Raw genomic sequence first — 13,267 nt, forward strand, 5'->3', positions numbered from 1 at the left:
GGCAATCCAGAGCGACTCACATTAAGCAGGCACAAAAAAGCATGACAAAACATCACATACATAACAAGTAGTTATCATGAAACATGCGTAAGCTAAGAACGTAACAGTGGAATATCTATATATAATGAAACTATACATTTAAACTATATATACACTATACTATGCTATACATATATATACTATGCTATCTAAGTCAACATAAAGTGCTGTCTAAGGGGGTCTGTCTGTCTGTCTGTCTGTCTGTCTGTCTGTCTGTCTGGCTGGCATTCTGGATGAGTGAGAACTTTCTCAAGCCAAATGAGGACAGGGCTCGACGCTTAGCATTTTTCCAAGTAGCACGTGTGCGCCTAAGTTGAAAAATCTAGTAGCACACAAATTATTTTAGGAGCACGATGAAAAGTTATCAAATTATGTGTTTTTGAGGGGCGCTAGCCCCTCCTATATACAGCTTTAGTCCCCACACGTCTCAATATTTTCCATTGACAATGAACGGAGAAATTAGGTCAAAATTCCAATAATTATGACGTAAATTAAACCATGATGTATGATGATAAGAGTGCCCCTCACTTCACACAGGTGTGATTCTTCTTTAATAAAGTGATATGAGGTAGGGGCAGGCAATATGACAAAATATTATATCACAATATATTTTCAGAAATGATCACAATATTGATATTCATCTGGATATCATATTTTTTTTATATAATCTATATAATCAATTTGTTTTTATACTGATAGACTATTAGTTTGGTATGCAGAATTGCAGATAGATAGATAGATAGTCAATTCATTTTATGAATGGATGGACAGACTATCCGTTTTTATCTTGCTGTTCCATCATGTGAGTGTGACATTCAGACAGTGCAGAGGCTACTCAATGGTGAATTAGTATTGTAACATTCTCCTTGGCTCTGACTGCTTCAGTTCAGACAGAACATCAGTAATGTAACATTCTCCTTGGCTCTGACTGCTTCCGTTCAGACAGAACATCGGACATAAGGCTACACCTCGGCGTGGTGGAAGGAGGTGGTTGGGGGGATCTTTGCCTTTTTTACGTTGCTCGTTATGCAGGCCAGTGAGGCCACTGACTAGCTCTGGTCCATAGCTCTAGTCTAATGCGTTGCATTTAGAGTTATGGACCTGAGCTAGCCACTGACTAATAATATATCCAGCCAAGGCCGGTCATTCGTATTGCGCTGCGCACACGCTTTTAGCGAGGTGCTAAGCAAGGGTTGTTTTAGTATAGCAATCAATCAGTCTACTCCATGTGCATGTGCACGTGCACTCTTTACGTGCGCGGCTGCACGCTGTTTCACCCACGTTTGGTTAAAAGTTATATCAAGTGATGTTTTAACATTACAAACTTTCTAAATAACTTTAGTATTCAACGTGTCGGGGTCCTAGCAACTCCTTCTGTCTTCTGTGCTATCCTGCTGCGTTCGCTCCGCTGCTCAGTGGGGAAGAGAACTGAGCAGCAACACAGGGAGGGGAGGGGCGGTGGGAGCAAAGGGGACAGATCTCCAAATGAACGCCGCATTGAGCCTCGACACGTTGTTAGCTTGTAGCTCTGCTCTTTTTGGCGAACGACACCGCCGTTCAGAAATATAGATTTAGGTATAGAACCGCGACTATAGAATGTGCACTTGCTGTAGACAGAGACTTCTCTTTATCACGATTGAATGGTCAAATCATGTAGTCGCACCTGTGCGACAAATTTAATTTTACAACTCGCACGGTGATATTTTTTGTCGCAAATGCGAGTACCTAGTCGCACTGTCGAGCCCTGAATGAGGATAAGACAGAAGTTCTCATAATCGGTTCTAGTGAGCAGAAATAAATCAATAATAAGCAGACTTGGCAACCTGCCTGTAGAAAGTAACAGTACAGTAAAGAACCTGGGGGTCATTATTGATTCTGAATTTAATTTCAATTCACAAAATAATCATGTTACCAAGATTGCCTTTTTTCACCTTAGAAACATTGCACGAATCAGAGCCTATTTGTCTTTGGACGATGCAAAAACACTGACCCACGCCTTTGTTTTTTTTCTCAGCTTGATTACTGCAATGCACTTTTTTCAGGACTGCCTAAGAAAACAACTGACAGATTACAACTTGTCCAAAATGCAGCAGCCAGTTTTAAAATTATTTTACTTACTTATTCCTACCTACATGACTGCCTGCCTAGATATGTCCCAAACCTTCCTACCTACATGACTGTCTAGATATGTTCCAAACATTTGCATGTTCTCCCCGTGTCCCCTAGGGTAGGTACCCTCACATGTTCTCCCCGTGTCCCCTAGGGTAGGTACCCTCACATGTTCTCCCCGTGTCCCCTAGGGTAGGTACCCTCACATGTTCTCCCTGTGTCCCCTAGGGTAGGTACCCTCACATGTTCTCCCTGTGTCCCCTAGGGTAGGTACCCTCACAAAAAACATGTAGTAATCCTGGTCTCTATACTGCCTCCCCCTGGCCAGCCGGGGCGCCTGATGGAGGGGAAAGGAACTGGTTGGAATAACGTGTTCCTTCCACGCGCTACGTCCAACCAGGGAAACTCCCCCCTGTCAGGTGTAAAGGAGCAACAGGCATGAAGGAAGCATGAGTTCAAGTCCGTTGCTCTCCCCTTGTCCCCCATATATGGGGACTAGGTTGGTCTCCCCTTGTCCCCCATATATGGGGACTAGGTTGGTCTCCCCTTGTCCCCCATATATGGGGACTAGGTTGGTCTCCCCTTGTCCCCCATATATGGGGACTAGGTTGGTCTCCCCTTGTCCCCCATATATGGGGACTAGGTTGGTGGAGGGTGTGTAGAGCCCAGGATCACATTAGATAATTGACACAGGGGTGAAAAAAACACGGTACTGCTTCTAGGGGCCGACGGCGTGGAACAAACTCCCACTGTACCTTCGACAGGCAGCCTCTGTAGTTTAACAAACTCCCACTGTACCTTCGACAGGCAGCCTCTGTAGTTTAACAAACTCCCACTGTACCTTCGACAGGCAGCCTCTGTAGTTTAACAAACTCCCACTGTACCTTCGACAGGCAGCCTCTGTAGTTTAACAAACTCCCACTGTACCTTCGACAGGCAGCCTCTGTAGTTTAACAAGCTCCCACTGTACCTTCGTCAGGCAGCCTCTGTAGTTTAACAAACTCCCACTGTACCTTCGTCAGGCAGCCTCTGTAGTTTAACAAACTCCCACTGTACCTTCGTCAGGCAGCCTCTGTAGTTTAACAAACTCCCACTGTACCTTCGACAGGCAGCCTCTGTAGACATTTTTAAATCACAGCTCGAGACCCACTTCTATACACTCTTGCTTTTAATTGATCTTTTAAATTCCTTGTTATTCATGTCCTCACTGTAATGCAGGGAACTACTTGAGAACGATGCAACTTGGGAACCTAATAATACCCGTTGTGAACTTGTCAGCCAATAGAAACACACCTTTGTAGATGAACATGAGGCCCTCAGCCAATAGAAACACACCTTTGTAGATGAACATGAGGCCCTCGGCCAATAGAAACACACCTTTGTAGATGAACATGAGGCCCTCGGCCAATAGAAACACACCTTTGTAGATGAACATGAGGCCCTCGGCCAATAGAAACACACCTTTGTAGATGAACATGAGGCCCTCGGCCAATAGAAACACACCTTTGTAGATGAACATGAGGCCCTCGGCCAATAGAAACACACCTTTATAGATGAACATGAGGCCCTCGGCCAATAGAAACACACCTTTGTAGATGAACATGAGGCCCTCAGCCAATAGAAACACACCTTTATAGATGAACATGAGGCCCTCGGCCAATAGAAACACACCTTTGTAGATGAACATGAGGCCCTCAGCCAATAGAAACACACCTTTGTAGATGAACATGAGGCCCTCGGCCAATAGAAACACACCTTTGTAGATGAACATGAGGCCCTCAGCCAATAGAAACACACCTTTATAGATGAACATGAGGCCCTCGGCCAATAGAAACACACCTTTGTAGATGAACATGAGGCCCTCGGCCAATAGAAACACACCTTTGTAGATGAACATGAGGCCCTCGGCCAATAGAAACACACCTTTATAGATGAACATGAGGCCCTCGGCCAATAGAAACACACCTTTATAGATGAACATGAGGCCCTCGGCCAATAGAAACACACCTTTGTAGATGAACATGAGGCCCTCGGCCAATAGAAACACACCTTTGTAGATGAACATGAGGCCCTCGGCCAATAGAAACACACCTTTATAGATGAACATGAGGCCCTCAGCCAATAGAAACACACCTTTGTAGATGAACATGAGGCCCTCGGCCAATAGAAACACACCTTTATAGATGAACATGAGGCCCTCGGCCAATAGAAACACACCTTTATAGATGAACATGAGGCCCTCGGCCAATAGAAACACACCTTTGTAGATGAACATGAGGCCCTCGGCCAATAGAAACACACCTTTGTAGATGAACATGAGGCCCTCAGCCAATAGAAACACACCTTTATAGATGAACATGAGGCCCTCAGCCAATAGAAACACACCTTTGTAGATGAACATGAGGCCCTCAGCCAATAGAAACACACCTTTGTAGATGAACATGAGGCCCTCGGCCAATAGAAACACACCTTTATAGATGAACATGAGGCCCTCGGCCAATAGAAACACACCTTTGTAGATGAACATGAGGCCCTCAGCCAATAGAAACACACCTTTATAGATGAACATGAGGCCCTCGGCCAATAGAAACACACCTTTGTAGATGAACATGAGGCCCTCGGCCAATAGAAACACACCTTTATAGATGAACATGAGGCCCTCGGCCAATAGAAACACACCTTTGTAGATGAACATGAGGCCCTCGGCCAATAGAAACACACCTTTATAGATGAACATGAGGCCCTCGGCCAATAGAAACACACCTTTGTAGATGAACATGAGGCCCTCGGCCAATAGAAACACACCTTTGTAGATGAACATGAGGCCCTCAGCCAATAGAAACACACCTTTGTAGATGAACATGAGGCCCTCAGCCAATAGAAACACACCTTTATAGATGAACATGAGGCCCTCGGCCAATAGAAACACACCTTTGTAGATGAACATGAGGCCCTCGGCCAATAGAAACACACCTTTGTAGATGAACATGAGGCCCTCGGCCAATAGAAACACACCTTTATAGATGAACATGAGGCCCTCAGCCAATAGAAACACACCTTTGTAGATGAACATGAGGCCCTCGGCCAATAGAAACACACCTTTGTAGATGAACATGAGGCCCTCGGCCAATAGAAACACACCTTTGTAGATGAACATGAGGCCCTCAGCCAATAGAAACACACCTTTGTAGATGAACATGAGGCCCTCGGCCAATAGAAACACACCTTTGTAGATGAACATGAGGCCCTCGGCCAATAGAAACACACCTTTGTAGATGAACATGAGGCCCTCGGCCAATAGAAACACACCTTTATAGATGAACATGAGGCCCTCGGCCAATAGAAACACACCTTTGTAGATGAACATGAGGCCCTCGGCCAATAGAAACACACCTTTGTAGATGAACATGAGGCCCTCGGCCAATAGAAACACACCTTTGTAGATGAACATGAGGCCCTCGGCCAATAGAAACACACCTTTGTAGATGAACATGAGGCCCTCGGCCAATAGAAACACACCTTTGTAGATGAACATGAGGCCCTCGGCCAATAGAAACACACCTTTGTAGATGAACATGAGGCCCTCGGCCAATAGAAACACACCTTTGTAGATGAACATGAGGCCCTCGGCCAATAGAAACACACCTTTGTAGATGAACATGAGGCCCTCGGCCAATAGAAACACACCTTTGTAGATGAACATGAGGCCCTCGGCCAATAGAAACACACCTTTGTAGATGAACATGAGGCCCTCGGCCAATAGAAACACACCTTTGTAGATGAACATGAGGCCCTCGGCCAATAGAAACACACCTTTGTAGATGAACATGAGGCCCTCGGCCAATAGAAACACACCTTTGTAGATGAACATGAGGCCCTCGGCCAATAGAAACACACCTTTATAGATGAACATGAGGCCCTCGGCCAATAGAAACACACCTTTGTAGATGAACATGAGGCCCTCGGCCAATAGAAACACACCTTTGTAGATGAACATGAGGCCCTCGGCCAATAGAAACACACCTTTGTAGATGAACATGAGGCCCTCGGCCAATAGAAACACACCTTTGTAGATGAACATGAGGCCCTCGGCCAATAGAAACACACCTTTGTAGATGAACATGAGGCCCTCGGCCAATAGAAACACACCTTTGTAGATGAACATGAGGCCCTCGGCCAATAGAAACACACCTTTGTAGATGAACATGAGGCCCTCGGCCAATAGAAACACACCTTTGTAGATGAACATGAGGCCCTCAGCCAATAGAAACACACCTTTGTAGATGAACATGAGGCCCTCGGCCAATAGAAACACACCTTTGTAGATGAACATGAGGCCCTCGGCCAATAGAAACACACCTTTATAGATGAACATGAGGCCCTCGGCCAATAGAAACACACCTTTGTAGATGAACATGAGGCCCTCGGCCAATAGAAACACACCTTTGTAGATGAACATGAGGCCCTCGGCCAATAGAAACACACCTTTGTAGATGAACATGAGGCCCTCGGCCAATAGAAACACACCTTTGTAGATGAACATGAGGCCCTCGGCCAATAGAAACACACCTTTGTAGATGAACATGAGGCCCTCGGCCAATAGAAACACACCTTTGTAGATGAACATGAGGCCCTCGGCCAATAGAAACACACCTTTATAGATGAACATGAGGCCCTCGGCCAATAGAAACACACCTTTGTAGATGAACATGAGGCCCTCAGCCAATAGAAACACACCTTTATAGATGAACATGAGGCCCTCGGCCAATAGAAACACACCTTTGTAGATGAACATGAGGCCCTCGGCCAATAGAAACACACCTTTGTAGATGAACATGAGGCCCTCGGCCAATAGAAACACACCTTTGTAGATGAACATGAGGCCCTCGGCCAATAGAAACACACCTTTGTAGATGAACATGAGGCTCTCAGCCAATAGAAACACACCTTTGTAGATGAACATGAGGCCCTCGGCCAATAGAAACACACCTTTGTAGATGAACATGAGGCCCTCGGCCAATAGAAACACACCTTTGTAGATGAACATGAGGCCCTCGGCCAATAGAAACACACCTTTGTAGATGAACATGAGGCCCTCGGCCAATAGAAACACACCTTTGTAGATGAACATGAGGCCCTCGGCCAATAGAAACACACCTTTGTAGATGAACATGAGGCCCTCGGCCAATAGAAACACACCTTTGTAGATGAACATGAGGCCCTCGGCCAATAGAAACACACCTTTGTAGATGAACATGAGGCCCTCAGCCAATAGAAACACACCTTTGTAGATGAACATGAGGCCCTCGGCCAATAGAAACACACCTTTGTAGATGAACATGAGGCCCTCGGCCAATAGAAACACACCTTTGTAGATGAACATGAGGCCCTCGGCCAATAGAAACACACCTTTGTAGATGAACATGAGGCCCTCGGCCAATAGAAACACACCTTTGTAGATGAACATGAGGCCCTCGGCCAATAGAAACACACCTTTATAGATGAACATGAGGCCCTCGGCCAATAGAAACACACCTTTGTAGATGAACATGAGGCCCTCGGCCAATAGAAACACACCTTTATAGATGAACATGAGGCCCTCGGCCAATAGAAACACACCTTTATAGATGAACATGAGGCCCTCGGCCAATAGAAACACACCTTTGTAGATGAACATGAGGCCCTCGGCCAATAGAAACACACCTTTGTAGATGAACATGAGGCCCTCGGCCAATAGAAACACACCTTTGTAGATGAACATGAGGCCCTCGGCCAATAGAAACACACCTTTGTAGATGAACATGAGGCCCTCGGCCAATAGAAACACACCTTTATAGATGAACATGAGGCCCTCGGCCAATAGAAACACACCTTTGTAGATGAACATGAGGCCCTCAGCCAATAGAAACACACCTTTATAGATGAACATGAGGCCCTCGGCCAATAGAAACACACCTTTGTAGATGAACATGAGGCCCTCAGCCAATAGAAACACACCTTTATAGATGAACATGAGGCCCTCGGCCAATAGAAACACACCTTTGTAGATGAACATGAGGCCCTCGGCCAATAGAAACACACCTTTGTAGATGAACATGAGGCCCTCGGCCAATAGAAACACACCTTTGTAGATGAACATGAGGCCCTCGGCCAATAGAAACACACCTTTGTAGATGAACATGAGGCCCTCAGCCAATAGAAACACACCTTTGTAGATGAACATGAGGCCCTCGGCCAATAGAAACACACCTTTGTAGATGAACATGAGGCCCTCGGCCAATAGAAACACACCTTTGTAGATGAACATGAGGCCCTCGGCCAATAGAAACACACCTTTGTAGATGAACATGAGGCCCTCGGCCAATAGAAACACACCTTTGTAGATGAACATGAGGCCCTCAGCCAATAGAAACACACCTTTGTAGATGAACATGAGGCCCTCGGCCAATAGAAACACACCTTTGTAGATGAACATGAGGCCCTCGGCCAATAGAAACACACCTTTATAGATGAACATGAGGCCCTCGGCCAATAGAAACACACCTTTGTAGATGAACATGAGGCCCTCGGCCAATAGAAACACACCTTTGTAGATGAACATGAGGCCCTCGGCCAATAGAAACACACCTTTGTAGATGAACATGAGGCCCTCAGCCAATAGAAACACACCTTTGTAGATGAACATGAGGCCCTCGGCCAATAGAAACACACCTTTGTAGATGAACATGAGGCCCTCGGCCAATAGAAACACACCTTTGTAGATGAACATGAGGCCCTCGGCCAATAGAAACACACCTTTATAGATGAACATGAGGCCCTCGGCCAATAGAAACACACCTTTGTAGATGAACATGAGGCCCTCGGCCAATAGAAACACACCTTTGTAGATGAACATGAGGCCCTCGGCCAATAGAAACACACCTTTGTAGATGAACATGAGGCCCTCGGCCAATAGAAACACACCTTTGTAGATGAACATGAGGCCCTCGGCCAATAGAAACACACCTTTGTAGATGAACATGAGGCCCTCAGCCAGGAAGAACACAGAGGAATACCAAGAGTTGAGAAACAGCAGGATCTGTAGAGGACTGGAGGACAGCTGGTCACATGATGTTAAGGATAAATATAATATAATACAATACAATACAATACAATACAATATAATATAATATAATATAATATAATATAATATAATATAATATAATATAACATATAGATACATTATACAATATAATATAATATAATATAATATAACATATAGATACATTATACAATACAATATAATATAATATAATATAATATAATATAATATAATATAACATATAGATACATTATACAATATAGGACTGGAGGACAGCTGGTCACATGATGTTAAGGATTAATATAATATAATATAATATATAGATACATTATACAATATAGGACTGGAGGACAGCTGGTCACATGATGTTAAGGATAAATATAACATAATATAATATAATATAATATAATATAATATAATATAATATATAGATACATTATACAATATAGGACTGGAGGACAGCTGATCACATGATGAACTCTTCCATCGCCACTAGGGGGCGCAAAAAGGCCCTGACTGCCAGTTTCTTTTTCTTTTTCTTTTTTTTTAAACGTTATACACATTTTAAAAAGGTGTTAAATGCGTTGTTGGCGCTGTGGGGGTTGCTAAAAAAGAAGTTAATTAAGTCCTTGGCAGACATTGAGATTTATTTAACCCATTCTGACCTGAGATCAGATTCTATAAACGTCTTCTACATCCTGACAGTTTTCTGATAAAGCTATGTTTCTATGTCAGTCGTTATTCGAATTTTCAAAAATAGCAGACCTACAAGCTCGTATCGCGCCACTCGGTGGCGCGATACGAGCTTGTAGGTCTGCTATTTTTAAATAGCTAAAGCACGACATGATGCTGACACCAAAATGGGTTCCCGTTCAGAATGGGTTAAGGATAAATATATATATAGATATAATAATATATACTGTAGATACATTATACAATATAGAGAAGACTGGAGGACAGCTGATATACAGTGTTAAGGAGAAATATTATATGTACATGTAACTCTGTCATGTCAAGGACCCCCAAATTGACACTAATTAGCCCCCGTGGACCCCCGTTTGAAAAGGCGTGCCAGGGACCCCCCCCCCCCCCCCCCCCCCCCCCAGGGACCCCCATGAGAGAAGAGTTTTACGGCTCTAGCAGTGATTCTCAACCCGTTTAATGTCAAGGACCCCCAGTTTGACATGCATTAGTTCTACAGACCCCCCATTTAATGGCATTTCTATCTCTGGGACCCCCAATTTATATTGTAAATATAAATGTTAATTTAATTGAATGTGTATTTGTACGCTCTCTGACCCATAAGGGTCCATTTGGTTACAAACTATCATTTAGCTGGGTCCCCCCTGAACTGTGTGTGTGTGTGTGTGTGTGTGGTCTGTTATCGAGAAATAACACACAGATGAGTTCGGCGATCGACCAATCAATAACCAAGCATTGAACCAAGCCATGTGATAAATACAGTATACATACAGACGAATCCATTTAAAAGGATACGATTAGTTGTCTGCCTGGAAAGAGACACAGACCAGATGTTAAACAATTCTTATAAATCCTGACAGTTTTCTGAAAAACCTTTGATTGATTGATTGAAATATTTATTAACAGTTTGCAGAATTTTACAGTACATTTCAAGCACAAACTCAATACAAAGACTGTTAACTGTGAGTGGACGACCCAATTAAGCATTACACTTGTTTACAACAGGGTCCACATTGTTCAATTCATCAAAACATTTAGAGACATACAAATAGACACTTCTATGTAGCATGTAGCTAAAGAACAGAACAGGAATTCATCATATAGGAAGCAAAAAGGGAAAAGATACATATACAGTGAGGGGAAATGGGGTGGGGGGGGGGGGATTCAGATTTTACAGAGGCCAGTTTCGAATTGCAGTCGTCCGTAGGTGCCCTTTGAGAGCGGTTTTGAAGGAGTCAAGGGATTCACATGTCTTAATGACTGTTGGTAGGGCGTTCCACATTTTGGTGGCATAGGAGCGAAAATAATTTAGTCCCTTGTTTGTGCCGAATCTGGGTTGTACATGGTTTGTTGCACTCCCTCTGGTGTTGTGGGTGTGGACTTCGTTTACATTAAGGAAGTATTTAGACAGGTACATGGGTATCTTAGTGAAGTATTTAGACAGGTACATGGGTATCTTAGTGAAGTATTTAGACAGGTACATGGGTATCTTAGTGAAGTATTTAGACAGGTACATGGGTATCTTAGTGAAGTATTTAGACAGGTACATGGGTATCTTGGTGGTGTATCGAATCTTGTGGATGTATGTATGTCAGCGGTACTCAACCTTTTTCATGTCAAGGACCCCCAGAATTATCTGTATTTGGCCGCAGACCCCCATCTGAAAACATGTTGTTCCAGTGACCAGTGCCCCCCCCCCCCCCTTCGCTCTGAAAGAATATAATATTCAAAGATTTGCACATTTCACGATTTTTCAAAAACAGCAGACCTACAAGCTCGTAGCGCGGCACTCTGTGACTTGGAATCTCAAAGTACAAATGTCATGTTTTACGGAATTGAAATGCCGCCACTGGAGACTTCTCATCATTATTTATGATATTGCTCTTATGCTCAATAATTCTAGTGAGAAGAATTCTAGTGAGAAGAATTCTAGTGAGAAGAATTCTAGTGAGAAGAATTCTAGTGAGAAGAATTCTAGCGCCGCGCTAAGAACTTGTAGGTCTGCTATTTTCATATTCTTTCAGAGTGAACGTTTTTAACTCAAAAATGTGCTTCTGTGGTAAATATATGTTGTCCCGGCTGGGCCAACATGTTTTCAGTATAGATATATATATTTCTATGTTTCCACTCACAGTTAACAGTCTTTGTATTGAGTTTGTGCTTGAAATGTGCTGTAATTCTGCAAACTGTTAATAAATACTTCAAACAAACAAACAATGATCAGAGCTGACTCCAAGTCACAGTAATGAATGATTAGTGAGTCACTCACACACACACACACACACACACACACACACACACACACACACACACACACACACACACACACACACACACACACACACACAGCCGCAATTTGCAACTCTAGATTTTTTTAAATAATGGGATGAATCTAGAGTTGCAATACCCTCCATTGACTCCCCACTCATCCACACACTTAGTAAAAGAATGACACACACACACACACACACACACACACACACACACACACACACACACACACACACACACACACACACACACACACACACACACACACACACACAGCTGCAACTCGAGTTTTAAATGAGTCTGCTGCCCAGCAGGACGGTGTCTATGGAATGCATCTGATAATATTAATAATAATATTAATATTAATAACAAACAGTTATTTGTTTCTTTCTGTGATGTAATGCCATATAGTTCAGAAGCTCCGTGCTTACCTGACGCCATCTTGAATCACCATGGAAACGGCTTTAAGTTAGGGAGGAAGTGACGACATGGAGTCTAAAATCCCATAGCTCGGACGGATGGACGGCTCGGATCGCGCTGTGATTGGCTGATGGGTGGCTGTCATGGAGATAACTAAAGTCAGGTGTAACTTTTCTATATAATATAAATAAATAAAATAGGATATAATGTGGACATATTGGCAGCCTCTGTAGACATTTTAAAACCTACTTCTACACTATTTTATTTGTTATTCATGTCCTCACTGTATTGCATTATTTTAATGTTTATGCCTTTTTTTCTCCATTGTTCTGTAAAGCACTTTGAGCTGCATTTCATGTCATGAAAGGTGCTATACAAATATGCTTTTTTCCTTTATTGTAATTTGTGGAAATATGTAGATAAAAAAAGGCAACTTAACTGAATACACAAATGGAAATATAAATTGGACTAATGATGATATTTTGAAACACAACCATATATTGTCAATCAATTAGATTAGACAGACAGACAGACAGACAGACAGACAGACAGACAGACAGACAGGCAGGCAGGCAGGCAGGCAGGCAGGCAGGCAGGCAGGCAGGCAGGCAGGCAGGCAGGCAGACAGACAGACAGACAGACAGA

The 13,267-nt window shown here is 43.4% G+C and overlaps 1 protein-coding gene across 1 annotated transcript in view; it reads right to left on the bottom strand.

Annotated features, from left to right (window-relative positions):
* Positions 1 to 12,643, bottom strand: part of LOC310873864 (transmembrane protein 216-like) — a gene marked incomplete at its 5' end in the record, with an annotated part of 22,828 nt that extends 10,185 nt beyond the window's left edge. Inside the window, 3 exons of the mRNA XM_083786419.1 lie at positions 9,154 to 9,247; positions 10,727 to 10,740; positions 12,634 to 12,643. Coding sequence (XP_083642545.1) covers positions 9,154 to 9,247; positions 10,727 to 10,740; positions 12,634 to 12,643 — 118 coding nt within the window. The remainder of the gene's footprint in view (positions 1 to 9,153; positions 9,248 to 10,726; positions 10,741 to 12,633) is intronic.
* Between the last annotated feature and the right edge of the window lie 624 nt (positions 12,644 to 13,267).

Source organism: Protomyctophum parallelum, assembly GCF_964188405.1.
Source record: "Protomyctophum parallelum genome assembly, chromosome: 16".
NCBI lineage: Eukaryota > Metazoa > Chordata > Actinopteri > Myctophiformes > Myctophidae > Protomyctophum > Protomyctophum parallelum.